This window comes from Sinohyriopsis cumingii, unplaced genomic scaffold, assembly GCF_028554795.1.
Source record: "Sinohyriopsis cumingii isolate HCF-2022 unplaced genomic scaffold, ASM2855479v2 utg001628l, whole genome shotgun sequence".
Taxonomy (NCBI): domain Eukaryota; kingdom Metazoa; phylum Mollusca; class Bivalvia; order Unionida; family Unionidae; genus Sinohyriopsis; species Sinohyriopsis cumingii.
In genome coordinates, this window is record NW_028316029.1 from 328,836 (window position 1) to 351,292 (window position 22,457).

The 22,457-nt window shown below is 37.3% G+C and overlaps 1 protein-coding gene across 1 annotated transcript in view; it reads right to left on the reverse strand.

Moving 5' to 3' along the window:
- LOC149771855 (Kv channel-interacting protein 4-like) overlaps positions 1-22,239 on the reverse strand; it is a 69,757-nt gene extending 47,518 nt beyond the window's left edge. The window contains exon 1 of the mRNA XM_089948132.1: positions 21,315-22,239. Within this exon, the coding sequence (XP_089804258.1) occupies positions 21,315-21,345 (31 nt within the window). The 5' untranslated portion in view covers positions 21,346-22,239. The remainder of the gene's footprint in view (positions 1-21,314) is intronic.
- Positions 22,240-22,457: the final 218 nt, after the last annotated feature.

The window sequence follows — 22,457 nt, forward strand, 5'->3', positions numbered from 1 at the left end:
TGACACCTTTAATTGCTAAATTGTGCTATAGGACACATCTAGTTGATAATAGGTAGAAATAGGTTTGAGTGGAAGATGCTGCAAGTAAGTAAATGAATGACACCTTTAATTGCTAAATTGTGCTATAGGACACATCTAGTTGATAATAGGTAGAAATAGGTTTGAGTGGAAGATGCTGCAAGCAAGTAACTGAATGACACCTTTAATTGCTAAATCGATGAATGGCAAGCAAGTAACTGAATGACACCTTTAATTGCTAAATCGATGAATATTAAAACTTTCTTTCTAAAACACATTCTAGTTGCAGACGAGATATAGCAGATATGCCTGTCGAAGGAAGGCCATATTGTCAAGTTATCAAAATCACCTGTTGGGAGTGTCATCAACAAAAGTATGCAAGTAAGATTGAAAGAATAAATAATAGATAGATGAGATGTACAATTATGCTAGTAATGTCAGTACTGTATAGACGACAAATAGCAGTGTACCAACAATTAGAAAAACTACATATATAAATGCGTAAGGACAATGTACAAAATCCGTTCAACCAGTCCACAGTTGATGTGAAAAGTACATCACATTATATATCAAATGTTACCTCATTAATGGATATAATAGAATATACACTGATGTATATACTGAAATATATAAGTGTATCAAATGTTAGCTCACTGATGTATATATTAAAATATATAAGTGCATCAAAATCAGAAGATTTTCTTCACCGACAAAACTATCAATAACTAAAAGAAACATTGTAACACAGAAATATCGCTAAAATTTACGTAATTTGAATACAAGAATTGAAATATGAAAAATATGAATCAACATTCATACATTGCTAGCAAATATATATTGAACTATATCAATGATAAAGGGACCAGATGTGCTTGAAAATATGAGAGGACAATAAACATTGTAGCAATCATTGTATAATTGAAAGAGACAGAATAATGAAAAAAAGTGCTAGAATCAAGTGATATAAAGATGCGGAGACAGAGTCAGAAAACAACAGCTGTTTCAAAGAAGGCGGAATCAAGAAATACTGAGCATGAAACGAAGGCTTGAACGACTTAGAGAGACGGTGATATAACACCAGTTTGATGAAGCGGCAGGATAGGAAGGCTGAGGCAAATTGAGCAGAGAAAGCAAAAATCAAAACTAACGAAACCATCTTCAACTACTGTTGTTATCGCGTCAAAATTCCCTTGAGGCAATATTCAGGACAGCCACGTGATGTACAGTATACATGCTAAAAATAAGTATAGCTACGTGATGGACAGTACAAATGCCCAAAATGATAATAGTTACGTGATGTACAGTACAAATGCCAAGAATAATTATAAGGCACTAATAACTTTTGTTTCTTGATGTGTTATTTTACTTTTAATTCTAAAGGAAAATTATCTTGCTCGTTACATTTGGTGTGTGAATAATCAGAAAACACAGCAAAACATAATTGGTAAATCGCGGACATTGCATGGGATTCAGTACTGCTACTTTAATCTGTTATACAGACTAACACAGTACAGCTTGTTAGTCAATAAGTTTGAGCATAACATAAAACTATAATTTGCTTGGATAGAGTGCATAACGGATATATTTCATCGAGTGATATTCATCTGAAGCGATGACTTGGATTTTCTCAAAAGCAGATTCTGTAATGGCATTAAATTTAAGATGATTATGTTTAGAAAATAAATTTGTACACAAGAGTAATACATTTCGTTTGTAGCAAATATGTATATCTACAAACAACAATTTATATATTAAAGAATAAGAGGATTTGTCTTCTTAATGTATAACATGACTTTTTTATGATATTGCCACGCGCAATGGTCTTATACCAAGCGAATCGAACATCTACGTGAACGTGGCTTGATAGTTCATGTTTCCCATATCGCCAATGACCTCAAGACAACAGTCGTTGACAACTGAAAGGTTCTTAAATTTTCAAATAGTACACTGATGTTGTTCTAATCACACAATGAACGCACATCACGAAACTCTAGTTGCACACTTGCATGGCTTTTCTCTTGTTCCACATTTGTATGACCTATTAGTAAGCATTTTCGAGATGAATGTGAGTATTTCAAGCAATGCAATACAAAACACGATCCAAACACCTAACAGGAAGAATTATTACTATCTCAAATTACTAAACACACACACCTAAAATATCTAGAGAAACCCCCCTCTTAATAATTTAAGGAGGTCTGTTTTACGAAACTACTCCATGTTGTCATAAAGCCTCGTACATAATGCATATTATGAAGTATGGTCCGTGGAAAATGGATAATTACTCGGGTTGAGAAATAACTTCCAAACATCGACTCGTCAATTTCAACAAATAATCACTAACATCTAACAAAGCTACAAACGAAGACGTCAATAAAATATCATATACCATAGGTTTATTAAAGGACATAAAATAAGCAGCTTGTATGCGAAAACAGTAAGCTGAATTTGATCGTCAGTGAAGACAAGTGAGACCATTATTGATGAATGAACCATAGTCAGCATTTATTACTTTCGCAAAATGACGAGAACACGTTTTCATAAAGGTAAGCAATAATTTGACCAACTGTCGCCAATGTTTCAAATAAAATAATATTGAATATTTTTTTAAAAACACAGTAGTACTCAAATACGTGGCATCCTATCAATAAATGTGTACGTGCCATCCAGTATCTATTACCAGGTGTACATTATATATAAAGTTAAAACAGAATATACGTTTCATTATAAATTAGAAAAGGTCACTGCAAATGTAAGAGTGACAGAATAGCACATCGAATCCATGACAATAAGTCCAGCCAGGGGCAGCCCGTCTATGTGGGCTAACTAGGCGGTTGCCAAGAGCGTCAATATAAATGTCAATATAAATTTAAGATTGCATGGCTGTATCGCCAGTTGCTGGAAGTTATGCCAGAGCCGCGCCTGAGTCCCGCATTAGTGAATGCACTCATAAGTATACCATTACTTCTGCCTCTCTGTGATAAAACGTAACTATAACTAAAAATCCATTGAATTTATTTCCATGTAATCAATCCATGCCAAGCAAACTAGGCGTAGAAGTAAATAATGCGTTAAGAAATACAATTGTACACAAACAGCTGCTGATTGTTGACGAACGAGCAATGAAGTTTTGAAAAAATTAAATGCGTCTTCTAAGACATCATTTGTTTGATGCAAGTAGCATAGAAAATGTAATTGTATGGCTTGTTATATTATACGGGCTATCACTGAAAAAACTGTCCGTAAAAGAATATTTCTAGTGCGTCTTTTCAAGTTTATTGTCTATCGACTTTTAAAAGTGAGAAAATAGAGACTCGTGCGGACAGTAGGCAAAGTGCAGACTTATAAAGTGAAACTGAAGACTTAATTCCAATTCATTAAATTTAAACGAATATGAGAATTATACCCTGATTGGTGTGTGCAAACGTTCTCCGAAGCACGACGGAAGAGTTCTACCGGAGTGTTCCGCGAACGTTTAAACATAGCAAACAGTGCGAAATCGTTATTCTGGCATGGTCAGCCAAAAGTACAGATTATATTTAACTAAATACCTACAAAACTGAGCTTTTTTAATACGAACAAGAATACACTGAATAACGGTCTTTATTCAACCGCGAGTAGTCGGTTTTGAAAAAACTGGGTGGGCGTCGTTATCTCGAGAGGTTATTGACGAACGGGTCTCAGAAAAATCTATGAGGTCTTGAACGAAATCTATTGCTCAAAAGCCTTTTTGTCTAATTAGATTTACCCCGATCTCTGACTTACAGATCCTAGAATATATGGATTTCTGTATTATTCTGTGCGCAATCCATCCAAAACCGTTTTGACCAAGGATCTAACCCTAGAACAATAGTTATTCTACAAAAGACATTTTCCTCTCCGTCACAATGAAAATGACCTTTGAACCCCAGACCTATTAGTCTTTACCCTATATTAGGTTTAAGCGTTCCCAAATGTTGTTTCGATGTACAAAACCCATAAATAAATTTATTGTGCGTAAATAGTTTTGTTGTACCAGTCACAGTTATCATGACGTTTGATTTCATGACCCAAAATCAGGCGGCATCTTTCTTACCGAACAGGTGTATGATTCACTAAAATCTTTGAAAATATGTAGTAGATAGCTAATGTTTGTACAGAAATCAATTTTATTGTTTCAAACACAGTGACTCGACATTTGACCCGTTTCTCCCAAATTAGTAGGTTTCTCGTTCACCTGGTGAGCGGTATACACTGGAGACACTCTACAAAATATTTTGAAAAATATTACTTTGCTACCTTTGCTTTTTCTATAAAACCATCATCAATATCAACATACCTTTGATCGACAAATACGTTTCAGGATCAGTTGGGTGGATAATAAAGATTCCCGTGCATCAAACACTGTTAACATCCCCGGAAGTCTATGACTCACTTTTGTTATGGAGGATATCAATAAAAAATATCCCCGGGATACTCTCGAATAATACCAAGCTCAAGCTAGCAATAAATATACTCTGCACTACTGATATTATAATAGGTCACAACTATCAATACAAATTCCCTGAAATACTCATATTTTAATAGGTCAAGACTAGCAATAAATATACCCTGCATTACTCTCGTACAATAACCAGTCAAGGCTAGCAACAAATATACCCTGCATCATTCTCGTACAATAATCAGTCAAGGCTAGCAATAAATATACCCTGCATTACTCTCGTACAGTAACCAGTCAAGGCTAGCAATAAATATACCCTGCATTATTCTCGTACAATAACCTGTCAGTGCTGGCAATAAATATACCCTGCATTATTCTCGTACAGTAACCAGTCAAGGCTAGCAATAAATATACCCTGCATTACTATCGTACAATAACCAGTCAAGGCTAGCAACAAATATACCCTGCATTATTCTCGTACAATAACCTGTCAATGCTGGCAATAAATATACCCTGCATTACTCTCGTACAATAACTAGTCAAGGCTACCAATAATTATACCCTGCATTACACTCGCACAACAACCAGTTAAAGTTAGCAATACATATACCCTACTTTACTCTCGCACAATAACCAGTCAAGGCAAGCAATATATATATATATATATATATATATATATATATATATATATATATATATATATATATATATATATATATATATATATATATATATATACACTGGATTAGTCTGTTATAATAATCAGTCAAGGCTAGCTATAAATATACCCTGCATTACCCTCGTACAATAACTAATAACTAGTCAAGGCTGGCAATACATATACCCCTTCTCTGCTCACGGATAATAACAAGACAGGGCTGACGGGGCAACCGGGAATATATTTCCTGCACGCCAGTAAGGGGACCCGCACCTGACATTACTTTTTAATTTTACAAAAGAAATTTTTTGTTTAAGCAAGAACTTGGAGAGGCCTGTAAATTTCTTACCCCAGGACCCGTGATCGCTCTCTACAGCCCTGTAACAAGATAAAGGCTGGCAATAAATTTATTCATGCATTACTCTCGTGTACGAACAAGCCAAAGGCAAACAAAAAAATACCCCATCACTACTCTGGTATAATAACAAACTAAGACTGGCAGTAAATATACCCCACGCATTACTTTCTTACGATAACCAGTCAAGGCTAGCAATAAATATACCATGCATTACTCTCGTACAGTAACCAGTCAAGGTTGACAATAAATGTACCCAGGCACTACTTTCGTACACAAACAAGCCAAGGCCAGCAAAACGTATAAATTATTAAAAACTGTCATCAAATGTATTTCAGTTGAGAACTATGTAAATTTCTTTATGTATATTGTACTCGCCCTGTGATTGTATTGTATACAATTTACTTTTAAATTTATATAATGATGATGATGATGTTCGTCCATCGGTGTCGATGAGGACCATTCAATGTCATCGGTTCACTGTGGATGGGTCCAGAGATGGAATATCAGTCCGATCCGGACCCGGAAGAGTCTGTTGCAGTGGGAACATGGATGTACAGGATGCTGACTGAGAGTTGCCGAACTGGTGTTCCTGGATTTGTGCAGATCAAGTTTCTCAGTTGCGTCCATCAGTCTTATCTGCTCAAAGGCTTCCGCACCGGTATTGACTTGACTGCGCCAAACAAATCAATTAGCAGCGACACTCTCCCAGCTGTCAGGAACAATGCTTAAGTTCTTCAGCTAGGTCTTAAGGGTGTCATTGTACCTCTTTTTTTACCACCGTGAGATCTCTTGCCTTGCTGCAGCTCTCCACAGAAGACTTTCTTACGTATGCGCTCTAACGGCATGCGGACAACATGGCCAGCCCATCGGAGTTGCGTCTTGCACAGCATGGTGTGGATGCTTGTCATGTAGGTTTGAGTGAGCACCTCTGTGTTCGGTACCTTGTCTAGCCATCCGATTTTCAGTCGTTTTCTCAGGGAGCACATACGGAAGTGGTTCAGTTTTTTTTAACATATACAAAGTCTTGTAAGCATAGAGGAGGGTGGGGAGAACAACCGCTGCATAGAATTTGAGTTTGGTGGCACGCTAGGTGCCTCTCCTATCCCAGAAATTTGAGAGGAACCTTTCAAATGCTACGCTAGCTTTGACAATCCTGGTGTTGACCTTATCATCTATGTGGACTGCTTGTGAGAGGGTGCTGCCGAGGTATGTGAACCCGTCTACATTTTTGAGCTTTTGGCCACTGAAAGTGATGGATGGTTCCATGTAATCTTCTCCAGGAGCTGGATGATGGTGAGTTCGAAGTTGTTCTTGCTGGTAGAGATGGTGAGGTCGAAGTTGGTACACGCTGTGGAAAAAAAGGTACATGTTCTGTTGTATAACTGCCTCCGTGCTGCGACTGAGGGCACATTCATCTGCAAACAGGAGGTCGCGAATGTTTTCAAATTGGTTTTGGCTTGAAACCTCCTCAGGTTGAACAACTTGAAGAGAGTGGGGGCTAAGACGCATATTTGTTTCACACCATTCGTAACTTCAAAGAGTTCAGAATAATTACCCTGGTCCTGGACTCTGGCATGCATGCTATCATGAAAATGCCTCACCATTTCAATGAAGACTTCTGGACTCTGGCATGCATGCTATCATGAAAATGCCTCACCATTTCAATGAAGACTTCTGGACATCCACACTTAACCAGGACCTTCCAAAAGCCTTCCAGGCTGAGAGTGTCGAATAACTTAGGTCAACGAAGGTGGTGCATAGCTGGACATTTTGTTTAAGACACATTTCTTGCATTTGCCTGGCATCAAAGATCATGTCGATGGTGCCTCTCTCCTTTCTGAAGCCACTGGATTTCTGGCAGTAGACCATGATTAAGGTGCTCTGTGAGTCTGTTCAGCAATTGTATGGCGAGGACCTTGGCTACGATGCAGACTAGAGTGATTCTCTATGGTTGTCGCAGGATTGGCGATTGCCTTTGCGTTTGTAAATGTGGATGATGGATGCATCTTTGAATTCCTGCGGTATGCGTTTCCGCTTCCACATCCCACAGAACATCTCTGTTAGTCTCTCTTGTAGGTCTTAGCTGGGATGGAATCTTCTCCTAGCTTTCCCACTAGACGCGAGCTCAATGGCCTCATGAGTTTTGAGCACTGTTGGAGGGAGAGCCAATTTCATGTTCATCTCCACTTGGGGTAGACGGTTGATCGTTTCATCGTCGATGTAAGATGGTCTGTTGAGGACACCGTCAAAGTGTTCCGCTCAGCGATCCAGTATATTCTCCTTCTCGGTTATGAAAGTGCTGCCATCGGAGATCAAGAATGGGGCTGTGCCTGATGTTACTGGGCCACAACATACACAAAAAAGCACTATAGAAATTCTTCATGTCGTGTCTGTGGGCAAAGGACTGAATATCATCAGCCTTTCGGCTCAGTTATGTGCCCTTCATCTCGCGTAGTTTATTCTGCACAGCTTGGCTGACTCTGTTGAAGGCATCTTCTTTGCAGTGGACTTGGGGTTGATGTTGAACGCGCGTTAGAGAAGATGCTTCTCCTCTAGCAGGGACTGTATTTCTTAACAGTTCTCGTCGAACCAGTCTTGGTGCTTTCGCGCAGTGACGCCAAGGGTTTCAGATGGAATTGAGTACACAAGATGTTTGAAGGCCGCACAGAACTTCTCTAAGTTGTTGGTATCAGAGTCTGTGCTTCTAGCTGGCTTGTCAGAGCTTCAGACAGAGCTTGCTCAGTGTTGCAGACTTTCAGCCTCGAGACGTTGTGTCTCTTTTGGACTTTAATTCCTTATGGATGTCTAGGAGGTTGAATTCTAAGATTCATCTAGGAAATCAGTAGCCTGTGGTCTGTCCAGCAGTCAGCACCACACATTGCCTTGGTAACACGGACACCCTGCCTTTTATTCCTACCGACTAAGATGTAGTCGATCAAATGCCAATGCTTAGACCATGGGTGCATCAAATTTGTTTATTACGGTTAGGCAGACGGAAGATGGTGTTTGTGATCAGGGGATCATATGTTGCACACATCCTCAAAAGAAGATGTCTATTGCTGTTGCAGTTGCCAATGCCATATCTACCAATAACTCCCTCCCACGAGATGTGGTCCACGCCTACTGTGGTGTTAAAATCACCAAGAATAATCAGCTTGTCTCACTTTGGTACTAAAGAAATCAGAGCTTCCAGGTCCTAGTAGAACTTGTCTTTGGTTTCCTCCGAGTTGGTCATGGTTGGTGCATAAGGACTAATGAGTGTGGCTTGCTTTTTTCCATGTAAGGGTAGCTTCAGCATTATAAGCTGGTCATTAATTCCCTTTGGTAAGATGAAGAGCTTATTCACCAAACTCGACTTGACAGCGAAAAAAAACTCCAGACTCACGACGTTCATCGGTGCCACGTCCACTACAGAAAAAGGTGTAGCCGGCTCCAGCTTCAGTCAACTGGCCCTCGTAGGCCAAGCGAGTTTCACTCAAGGTTGCTATCTGTATCTTTCAGCGAGCAAGTTCTCTTGCAAACAGGGCAGTTCTTCTCTCCGGTCTGTCATACTCTGCACGATCCAATAGAGTGCATATGTTTCACGCGCCAAGAGTGAGTGGAACCTTTCGGGTTTTCTTTTTGTTTCTATCGCAAGAATGGGATTCCCTCCAGCCATGGTGAGCTGGTCGGGGTAGTTGAAGCAGGGCACCTTTTAAATTCCCTTTCACAGGCTACTGAGGTAAGCAGCGCATCCTGAAGAGGTCTGCTTAGTCACTCAGACAGCTGCCGACATCCATTTCTGCTTCGGGGCAATGGAAGACGACCCTATAATCTGAGCCGCCTGCGTGCAGGTCCGCCACTACGGCTGCCAGTGGATTCACACCTCTCGCGTCGCAGTTCGCCCATTGCCGCAGGACTTGGGCACAGGTGATGATATAAATGACTTGCGCGTGAGTAAGATTAAAGTGAGGAAATATAAAAATTAGTAATAATTATATAAAAATGAGTAATAATTATATAATAATTAGTTTGCAGATACAATGCTTTCCAATAATAACATCAGATTGAATGACACTAAGAACAGCTACTAAGTACAATATCTATCTATTTCAGTATATAATTCTTGCAACTTTCTGGCGTGGTTAGTATACAACTCTGATGTTATTCCATTATTTGTGTCTGCTTTACATGCATACATACTAACGAGTTTAACAAATATATCGATAATGACCTCTTCCAAATTTTAATTCCACGCAAGGCAGTGCTAATGCGCAAATGCTTATGATCTTGTAACACCATTTTTTTTTTGTACGATCTTTGTATCAGAACTGTAACTTAATGTATACGCCCAAACAGGCAAAGTCAGTATTTGACCAAAGAAGACTGCCGAATGGGTCAACAAATGACAACTGTATGTATCAGTGCTTTTCACAATACATGTGTCAAAGTCAATATGAATGAATGGAAAACCCTGGTCTTGGAACAAGTTTTCGCCTGCAAATGCTTTGAACAAGATTCCGAATTCAGTACACGTTACAAAAATCAGTTGGTAGAATATATAAACAACGTGTGTCTTAGTATTAATTTTTCTGTATCAAGAGACCATAATTTATAACATGGTTAACTGTCTATATAAAAAGCCACTCAATGATATAAATAGGAGATTTAAAATCAGTATCTTTAAGCGTAACCTAATGAAAGCGTACGTATTTATTCGCCTTTCAGATGGAAACTTGCCAATCATTTGATAAATGGCGATTCACTCAGAACTTAGGTCTTAATTTAGAACTGACATAAAATGCATGCAAAACCAATAAATTCGGCCGAGGTATGTAAAATGATGTAACTATATATCTCTATGGAAAATTGGTGTACATACTGAATATAACAGATTTCTGAAAAACAACTGAAAACTTGCAACAGCTGCAAACCACTTTGTGTTTGTCATGTGCTCTGATATGTAACGTTGTATAATTGGCGTGTGTAAAACATGACAAAAGCAACACAGATATCAAACGCTTGCAACTTCAAAAGGATGAAAAATCAATTTTATATTAATCTCGAATCCAAATCTTAAAAAAGCAAACACGTTAGATAGAAGCGATTCTAGACCAATACCCTAAATAACGTTTAAGAACAGAATATTATTATGTTGTTATCTATGTGTCGATCTATCTAAACAAGTTTAAGCAAATAATTAAACTCTTCATGTTCCAAGCAATTGTACACGAGCTCCATACATTAATAGTTTGAAGTTATTTACACCCACCCTCCCAACGAATTCACGCAGACCACCTAATGATTCGCATATGTCCACATGAAAGAATGATTTTTAATGACAGATATATAAATAATCAAGTTCACTCTATCCCTGAAGTGTAGCTTATTCCGTTACATTTTAACTTTACTCCGGAACGCTCACATCGTTAAATGTTATACCATGCGGTGCAGAAATCTATTCATAGAGAGAGAGACAAAAGACATATTCAGTTATTTCATAGGTTACTATAAATGCATGTTGTTGGTATGCCTTTGACAGTGTACACACGATTGCATGCTGTTGGTATGCCATTCACAGTCTACACATAAAGGTATGTCATTCGTATACGTTTGACAGCCTACACATGAATACATGTCATTGGTGCGCCTTTGACAGTCTACACATAAATGCATGTCACTGGTATGCCTTTGACAGTCTTCACATGAATACATGTCACTGGTATCCCTTCGACAGTCTACACATAAATGTATGTCATTGGTATGCCTTTGATAATCTACACATAAATGCATGCCGTTGGTGTTCCTTTGACAGTCTACACATGAATGCGTGTCATAGGTATGCCTTTGACAGTCTACACATAAATGCATACCGTTGGTGTTCCTTTGACAGTTTTCACATAAATGCATGTCGTTGGTATACGTTTGACAGTGTACACACGAATTAATCCCGTTGGTATACGTTTGACAGCGTACTCACGATTGCATGCCGTTGGTATACGTTTGTCAGTCTACTGATGAATGCATGTCGTTGGTATACCTTTGAGAATTTACACGTAGCTTTCCTTCGAACTTGGCATAATCGTCCAATTTTAACCTGACTGGGGTGTAAAGCATTTCTTTTCCAAGCCCCTCTATGTGTTTATCAGCAGTCTTTGAAAGCTTCAATCAAACGTCTGTTTAAACATGATACAATTCTAAAACTTGATGTGCTCATAATTCGACACACATGTAAAACAAATAAACCTACATGCTTACTAAGATGAAATCGCAAAATGTGCACAGAATTAAAATGCAGACCCTAACTATTGCAGTAATGCAGACACAGAATCAGACACATACGACTATTAACACTGGAGTATCCATTACACTGGTTGCTGCATCTGTAGTATCATGGATGAAAAACGGCACAAACCAAAACCTCTGCACCGAGATAATTATTCAATACTGTACCGTGCATGCACACTCGAACTCTTACATGCATTTAAACGCTCATAAACTTTAGATTCGGCAGTAAAATATCATGCTTAGAGAATGTTCTGGTCTGTCAAGATGCAGGTAAAAGACTATGCTTAAAAACAATATCATTAAATCAATAGACTAACGATACATAACTTACGCAAGCTAATCTCCCCTTCTTCCCAAAGATAAAAAGTCTGCTGTAAGTAATGGGCAAACCCTATTAGTTATGGTATCGCACACTTAATGCTCTACCTTCTGTTCAACAAAAATGCGTATCCATTGAATAGAGCCTTCTTATGCCAACCATAAGAAAGCTTTCAACACTTGCAAGTTCCATGTCATTATTTTCACCATCATCTGAAAGGGAATGCCACCATGTAGATTATTGTTGACAACTTGAATTTGCTTCAGAAAAGTAGGAAAAAGAATCACAAAAATACTATATAACATTAGAAAACTGCTATTGTACAATCTGTGCTAAGATTTTCATTTCAAATTATAGTACATTTTCAAGAATCTAAGATACATCGAATATTGTTTGTCTTTATGCAGCATCTGCCTGCAAATGATTGTTCCATCTTGTCTCTGTTCCTGCAAATGATTGTTCCATATCGTCTCTGTTCCTGCAAATGATTGTTCCATATCGTCTCTGTGCTTGCAAATAATTGTTCCATATCGTCTCTGTGCCTGCAAATGATTGTTCCATCTTGTCTCCTGTGCCTGCAAATGATTGTTCCATCTTGTCTATGTGCCTGCCAATGACTGTTCCATCTTGTCTCTGTTCCTGCAAATGATTGTTCCATCTTGTCTCTGTGCCTGGCAATGATTGTTCCAACCTTTATCTGTGCTTGCATATGATAGTTCCTGCATGTGATTGTTTCGACTTGTCTCTGTGCCTGTAAATGATTGTATATTACATCGTGTATTTGTACCTGCAAATAATTGTTCCTTCTTGTCTCTGTACCTGCAAATACGCTTTTGTTCCATAGTGTATCTGTTTCTGAAAATGACTGTTCTTCTTGTCTCTCTGTCTACAAATAATTGTTCATTCTTGTTTCTGCTACTGTATATATTGTTCTTCATACTTCTCCGAAAATCTTAAATTATTCTTATTCTTCAAAGAGCTTTATTTGTATTTAAATTTGCTAGTGAGAAATAAGAAACAATGAAATAAAGAAGCAATGATAGACTTACAAATACATGACAATCAATTTAAAGGAGTTTTTCTGTCCGGTAAAATTCAAGAAATAAAACTACTTTTCTACGACATGAATGGAATATGAAATGTCCTCCCAACCAGGTCAATGACTAGAAAAGAAAACATTATCGGTGTATTACCTATAGAAGGCAAACGATAAAATCTATAAACAAATGGTTTTCAAAGTAAATAATCATTCAAACATTTCGCGTTTAAGTAAAATCAAAATAGTCAAAATCAAAAAATGAATACCTTGTTAACAAAAACTGAAAATGCAGATACAAACAATAACTACTTTGAAATTAAAGTAAAATGAGTTCTGCTGATAAATATTTATATAATGTGTAGCAACAGAAACTATTGTATGCATAATTATTGCACAACATGGATGTAATACATTGGAATTAAAATGATTCTACAATTTAAAGGGTGTGAGTGGTGGGCGGCATGGAAGGAGGAGGGGGACATAATACTGTGACTTACTTGGTCAATTGTATTTTATATATACACGATCATGATACCAATCTGTTTAAAATCAGATATCGGCTGTCCTACGTGAAGATCTGATGATGACCGCTTACGGGTCATGTTCTGGTGAGTTTTTGAATCAGCCAATGGAAATGCAGCTTTAAAAAGTCTGAAAGTGAATCAAATCGTTCGGTACACATTCATGCTCCTCATCAATACCATTCAGTCTCCACGCGCGAAGATATAAGACTTCATCTGATTGGTTGATAAAATGAGCGATTATGGTAATAACATAGGTTACCAGAACATGACCTCTAAGCGGTAGCTGTCAGTTCTTCATGTATAACAGTGGAGCTCTATTTTAATCAGATTGATCATGATAGAGAATCTAGGATTTCTATCCCCAATGATTGCACGAATACCTTCATTTATAGGTGATTTTTTTAATCATAAACGTTGCACTTAAGGCGAAGAAAGCTTGCACGGACTGCTTGCAGGATGAAATTACTAAGTTATAACAATCTTATATATGCAAACAGAACATAGCTTTTTATTTCCAAACAGTATGGCGTTTTATACATAAAAATAACAGGCTCTTACATCAAATAGAGCATTGCATTTTATATACAATTAGAGCAAAGCGTTTTATGTGCAAATAGTGCATATCGTTTAATATGCAAAAAGAGCATAGCGTTATAAATGCAAACAGACCATATAATTTTATACGCAAACAGAGCACAGCGTTTTATATGTAAAAAGGGAGCAAAGGGTTTTATATGTAAATAGAGCATAGCGTTTATATTGTTCACCATGTACCGATAAAACGCATATGACAAACCAAGTGTAGGCTTTGAAGTACAATAAGATCGCTTTACCATGAACAGAGCAAGTAGAAAGAGTCATTTATAATTTATAAAACCAAACAGTGTCGATGCAATGGCGGAACTCAAACTGGGCCTGTCGATCAGTAACGGTTTCAAAATCGATCTTACACAGCGGTGCTCCTCATTTGAAATCGTACGATTACAAGGGGTCACTGGATCTAGAACTGATGCTAAAATTGTATATGATTGTGCAGAATACACAGGCTATGCTAATTTTGTATACAACAATATGATGCCTGAGGTAAACAAATGCAACCGAATCGGTGCATTAAACTCTGATTTCACGTGCTATTAATGACTGACTGTTATTGTTCTAGATATATATTTTATTTCCAGGACCGAAACCCAAGCGAATGTATGACCCTCGTGCTACAGCCACGCGCACATCGACGGGTTGATAAAAAATAATATAGCGTTAATGGTCCTGGCCAATGTAAGAAACGAAGAAAATAAAAAAGAAAATAAAAATGAAAATGAAAATCCATATATCCGGGGGGCGTGGTGGGATTAGGTAAGGAAGGAAGAATTCCCTGTGTTAATAACAGCTTCTTTAGAGACATGTATAACTAATCATACTTCTTTAAGGAGGAATGAGTCACATCAGCTTCTGTTTACATTATATTTACATATGTTCAAGCTGTATTGCAAAAACTGCTAAAATGGTGATTTCTGATCATGTGCATAATTAACCAGCCTAATTAATTTAATGGTAATAGTAGTATTGTGAATTTCCTGGTATGGATTATAAGCTAAATAATGTAGTTAACCTCCATGACCTCGGAGCAAATCCCACCCACCCACCCCCAAAAAAGCCCAAACCAAGCAAATCGAAAAATCGAAATAACCCTTCTTTGCCTATTTTTGTCAATGAAAGATTAAAATCGAACCTGTAGAAAGATATTTTGCAAAAGAGTGACTCACTTTTACAAATGCACCTTCTCTCTCAAAACGAGGCTAAGTCTTTTTCACATCGATTTGATAGTATTAAAAGGCTGTCTATTTCAAATTAATTTATACAGGTAAGAGGGGCCGCTCTGGTGGCCTAAGTGGTTAGAGAGTCCACCTCAGATACAGGAGGTCAAGCCCGGCCGAGTCATACCAAAGACTTTTAAAAATGGTACTAGCAGCTGCCTCGCTTGGCACTCAGCATCAATAGGTGTTAGGACTGGTCGGCCTGGTGTCAGGATAATGTGACTGGGTGGGATGGGTGGGACATCATGCTACATATCTGTGGCATGTTGCCCCAGTGCTATACATCATTATATACTGCCACAATGCAGACATCGTAACGATACGACTAAAAAAATTGTTATGGTTAAATTAAAAATTCAAATCTCTCTCTCTCTCTCTCTCTCTCTCTCTCTCTCACACACACACACACACACACACACACACACACACTCTCACACACATAGTTAAGTGGCAGTCTATTTTAAATCGATTTGATAGTGTTATGAGCTAGCCTATTTCAAATCGATTTCACAGTGTTAAGAGTCTCTCTATTTCAAATCGATTTCACAGTGTTAAGAGTCTCTCTGTTTCAAATCGATTACACAGTGTTAAGAGTCTCTCTATTTCAAATCGATTTCACAGTGTTAAGAGTCTCTCTATTTCAAATCGATTTCACAGTGTTAAGAGTCTCTCTATTTCAAATCGATTACATAGTATTACAATACGATTGTAGGTCAACACTGTGCACAAGACAATGTGTATTATGGTCAAATGCAGCGTTAACAGGGGCGGACTCGGGGAGAGGGAGAATAGTCGAATCTGTTCGCCCCAACACACCCACCCCCACCCCAAAAAAAACAAAAAACAGAGCAAAAATAAAATGCAAATGGTGTCCTGGAAACGCTTAAAGTGCAGGAGTTTCCTACTCTTCTACCTCTGGGTCCTCACCTAATGTTCTGTCTCACAGACCCCCCCATGCCTACTTGTTTACACCCCATAACCCAGCTCAATATTTCCGGATCCGCTCTTGGTCAACACTGGAAACTTGATTTGTAGTTTAATTCAGCCTAACTCTTCTATCACATGGTGCAATGAGATTTCATATTTCAGTATACTGGTTTGCATTGACTGGAGTGCCGACATTTTCCGGTCGTTTGAAAAATGAAAATTCAAGAACATATATATCGAAAATGTATATGAATTCTGTAGGAAGCAAAGTGTATATATTGTATATGATAGCCACATGAATGTATGAGCAATTTAGATGAACTTTTGGGAATGGAATGTGTAAGTATGTATATATGATGACCACATGTACGCTTTAGTTCAGTCCTCTTTGATTTATATCCCCAGATGAAAACCTACTAATAATGTCGACAAAGTGTATCACTTCCATCAGCCATTTCCACTTTATATCCACATAGCAGACAAAAGACTGTTAATAATGTGGACAAAGTATATCATTTCCATCAACCATTTTAGCTTTCTGGTTTTATTCACATGCGCCAAAAATAACTACCCAGATGTACAAGTGATCATGAATATCGAAAAATGCAAGTACTTACTGTGAACTTAATCCGTATCAAAAATCAGACATTAGTATTTTACATCCGAACACCATAAATGAGACATGATAAACCACGAAATATTTGTTTAACGACGTCATAGATTTATTCATTTCACACACACACACACACACACACAGAGTACGAATCGAACAGTTCCTGCGTTAGTCTGGCTTGAGGTCCATATTTTCTCTATTTCCAATGACCTTACGACAATACTCATTGTCAACTGAAAGGTTCTTAAATGCGCAGTTACTACAAATCATTATCGAATCGGCAAATGATCGCACATCGCAAAACTGTAATTTCACACTTGCATGTTTCTTTCTTTTTGCTTTCACACTTGTATGACCCATCATCAAGACTTACCAAGCATTAGATTGGTACTTTACGCCATGAACAACAAAATGCAACCCAACACCTTACTACAAAGAATTATTCCTATCTCAGATTAATAGCCACTTATGCATTCGAATATTCCGAGAATTCATGGTGTTAAGAAATTAAAGCAGGTCCATTTTCCGTGACTAATCCATGCTACCATAATGTCTCGCGAATACTGCACATTACGACGTCTGTCCATTACGGACTTATTACTCGATTTGAGAAACATCTTTTCAACACCGACCCCACGTGATCAACAAATAATCATTGAAATCTTACACGGCTATAAACGGAGACGCAAATACAAATATTGCATATTCCAGGTTTCTTACAATATTATATACTCGTTTTTCCATTAACTTTACATTCTCGCAACTATAGAGTATTTGTCAGTCTTATATGCTCATTTCTTCTCCGTTAATTTTACACTCTCAGAATATGCAGTATTTTTCCATACTGCATTTTTTCATACCGTACGTCATGCGAGTCTAAAAATAGCATCATGTGTTAAGAACTGCTTTTGGTAGTAAACAAACAATGTACACTCATAGCTTTTGATTTTTTAGATTTATCTGTGGATAAACTAAACAAGCTTTTTGGTTTATTTGAATAAAGAATAGATCAAAGTTAACGGTGTGGATTAGTCACTGAGTCACGCACACATACAAAAAATTTTTTTTTAACCAAGCGAACGAATCAACGTGATATCCGTAATGTTCAAAACAAACGTGAAACACGTAGTATTGACAATACCATTCTTATCATTTAAACGATTATTTAGGATAATTTTCATAACTATCAGCAAATCCAATGGTTCAGACTATGATTCGTGCTCTCAAGGGTCAATAAAAATAGCATAGAACGGCATATTATGGCCACGGCAATTCTGTCTCGCTCAGAGACGTACCAACATACCAGTCAGTTGAAACAACAAATACGAAGAAGAAGTGCAACTGAAGAAGGCTGGGTTTTGGTAGAAAAACAAGCCATGACGACTAAGTAATCTTATCTTCGCTAGCGAAATGGTCAGTCACACCACAGCTGCGTTACAATTTTCCCCGTTTTGCTTTTTAAAACAAAATTTGGATTTATAGTAGCAATAGAAGTCATAAAGGTCATGACCTCCAATGAATATCATGCAAGAGACACGGCATAAAAATATGTCGTCTTTCGATGACAATAAATATCCTTACTTTTTTGTATCTTGAATTTCCTCCAATGCACTTTCTTACTTATTTCTGCTCATCAGAATTACATGGGTTGCAAAAATTGATCCACGTGCGAAAGTTTACTTTAATTTCCTCTACATTTCCAACAGTGATCACATTCTCCTTATTGCACTCACAACGCAGTAAATGAGATATTCCCTAGCAAACAATATTTAATACCGCGTCTTTATGAGTATTTCAATTGATATGTTTTCCCACATTATGATTCCAAACAATCAATGACATAATTAAAACACCATTTCAGATGCATACGTGCCTGTCATTCTGTACATCGTGCGGAATAGACCCAGCGAATATAAAAGTAGAATTTATTTTGGATAGACAGAAAAACAAAGTCGCTCCATTCCAGACCAACTGGAAAATTTATTTCGTTGCCCATTCATTCACACTATGACTATAAATTTCATTTTTAAGTAGACGACGACGATATTTATAACTGAAACGAATGATTAGGCGCTTTACAAAGTTTTAAATTAGCTTTGCTGTGCAATGTGTGCAGTATTACTGTTACAATGAATTGTTGAACCTACAAATGTGTATTTACTTTGGAATCCACCATGAGTTCAATTACTTTGTTTCGTGTAGTATCCTTTTTCATTACTCAGACGTAGGTAGAAGATGCATAATGGGTATATAATAAAACGGTTAGTACATTTGTATGCGAAAATATGTACTCGTGTTTTCTGAGTAATATTTTATTCCTGAGGTCGTGTAGTATTGCTCAGGAAAGAAAAAAAAACTCGTTCAGTTTTCCCATACAAATGCAGTAACCTATAATTATTATATGTTCATTTTTGTCCCCACTAACTTTACAATGTTAGGCTAGCGATAGAAGACACACACACCCCACTGTACGATATATGTCATGGCTGGCATCCCTCCAACAGCGACATGCAAGTGAGTCAGAAACATTTCTTCAGCTGGTAATAACAATGATGATAAATATACTAACATTTAAGCATCTTCAATTTCTTCAAAATGTACGTTCTTAGTTCTGAAAATGCAAATGACATGTCCTGCAAAACCTGATGCACACCGAAACTGTCCTGGAGTTTCGAGTACATTTGAAGCTGAATCCATTCTCCTTTCTTCGCTGAATTGACCCAATAAACCAGTCCCTCATTATCAGAAAAGCAGAATTGAGTTGGATCAACATAGAAACAAAATCCATGCGTATTCTTTCACAACATAATTCTAAACGTCAATTTAAAGTAACTAAAATGACAATTATTTCTGAAACTACTGTCGGGCGCGCGATAAGGTCAAGGGTCGCTGGATGTGTTATGCGCGCATTAATGGTGTTATTGTGTATTAATAAATCTGCGGTTGTGTATTTATCTTCGAGTACAGCATAAATTCAATTACATATGTTTCTTGTTGTGTATATTTTATAATTAAGCCTTAGGTAGAATACGAAAATGAGTATATAATAAAAAGGTCAGTGTATTTGCATGGGAAAATATGAACTCGTTTTCTCAGATGATTATTTCACTCCCAAAGGTCCTGCAGTATTTATCCGAAAAAACTCGTTCATAATTTCCCATATAAAGGCAGTAACCTATAAATATTACACTGCTCCAAAGTAAATGACACATGTGTCCAGGAATAATTTTTGTTTTCAATCTTGCAATTTTAAGTAATTATATAACGCGACATTGATGACGTCGGACCTTTACGTCATAAAGCGCGTTACTTTTGGTGATCTGCAGGCTTCATATAGTAGCGTCTGTTGTGAAAGATAAGTTCCCCTTTTTCCATACCTTGTATAGGAAAACGAAATAGGTTTATCTGAGAATCACTCAAAGAGATAAATCATGAGAATATGATAAATAAGTCATTACATTTGAACAGAAAATATGAACTCGTTTCAAAAACAGAACTATACTGTACTCCAAATGTTGTACAGTATCACTCAGAAATAAACATATTTTCCATTACAAATGAAGTAACCTAAACTTTTTGTACGCTCATTTTCGTCTCCATTCACTTTTCATTGCTTTAGACTACAGCATCGTAGACTGTGCAACTCTTGCGCTGCACGTGAACAAGTTCGCGTAAGACACGTCTGATTACTCGATTGTTTTATTTTCCTACTGGTGTGTATTCTATCTAAATGAACAGAAATCAAACTAATTTGCTCAGAATACTGTTCCCTTTTCACTAGTTAGTACATAATTAGTTCAAAATAGGCATCCATTTCAATTGGTAAATACTTTTTCTCGACGTTGCAATTTTAAATAATACCTTAGCGAGTCAGTTACGATGTAGTGATATTACGTCACAAAGCGCGTTGCTGTTGGTAACCTATGCAGGCCTAAGAAGGAGCAATCTGTTCAGATTTATTTTCTCTTTTTCTATATGCATTGTATAGGGGCTACGACATGTTTTCTTATTTTTAATCACTCCATGATATATAAAAGTAAGCATGTAATTAATAAGTTGCCACATTTTAATGGAAAAATTGTGAACTCATGTTATCTGAGCTATACTAAACCGCCATCATCGTGCCGTGTCGCTCTAAAATACCTCTACTCACTCTCTCTCTCTGTCTGTCCGTCTCTCTCTCTCTCTCTCTCTCTCTCTCTCTCTCTCTCTCTTATTTTCCCATACAGATATAGTACCTAAAAATACTTAGGTGTCCTTTTAGGAGTCGCATGCAATAGTAATTCGTGGTTTAAAGCTCAATTATTGGAATGAATTGAAGTGAGAAGTACAAAAGTATATGAAAATTCATATTTACCATCTGAGATCTTGTCATAAATCGCTCCCATTTTGAATCAACATGTATTAGAATCCAACCAGTATTAGAACACGAATCTCATACAACAGCTTAATCCAAAGAAATGTTGTTTTTTATAAATAAAAAAATTTACATATAGCAACTAATAAAACGTAAAGCGTTCAAAGTAACTCCAAGGAAAAGTTGACGGTAACCACTCAAAAGCGTGATTGGAGAGAAGCGAAATGTGAACGTTTAAATGTCCTATCTATATTGATCAACAGATGGCCCCCAATAATGTTAAAAATGTCCTTTGTTCAATATTGCTTTCTAACTCTTTACGCAAATTTATATAAAAAAAAAACGATATGAATACTGAATTCCACTAGCAATATTCCTCTATGGATAAATAGGTTTTCGACACGTCATTTAATCGAATCCGTCTCTGAAAATTGATTTAAACCGATCAAATATTCCATGTAAAACATGCACTATGCCCTCTTTTGTCGTCTAAAACCAGTAATCTCCGCGAGGAGGAAAGATACACTTGGCACTTGTCTTAATGTAAGACATCCTATCTATCCCTGAAAGTGCATGAAGACATCAAAAAATTCCTGCTATTAACATTCTTATGCAACCACCATGTAGGTGTATACTTTGAAGAAATAGGTCCCGCCAAGCAAACAAACAGGAATGAAGTCGCTTTGTTTCAATCTTGGCAGTGCAATCAACATATGACAGATGCTTGCCTGGTCCATTGCTTTTCATCAAGGTATTTAGATGGGGCAAGACAGGAGCATTTTCCTAACAAAAGGAAACACAGAAGCAAATTTACAAGTTGATTCGTCATGTTCGTGTTGTAAATCCACTAAGTGCGTCTAAATGTTGCTCGTAATGATTCTATCCCACATTTTAAATAGTGACACATTCATTGCGAAGGATTGTTGAAATAAGATAGGACGTGAAAAATCAATGGCGAATCAGAGCTACTGAGAAGCTATGCAGTTAATCGTATACTCATCTAAAATAACGCAGTCTAGAACTGCGGGCTATTACCACGAAGTGAAATAAGATATGTTTGAGCCCAGCTCTATCGAAAGAAGGTTTCACACCATTGCCATAGTGTTACGTATATTTTATTGAATTTATATTTGACTTAATTTG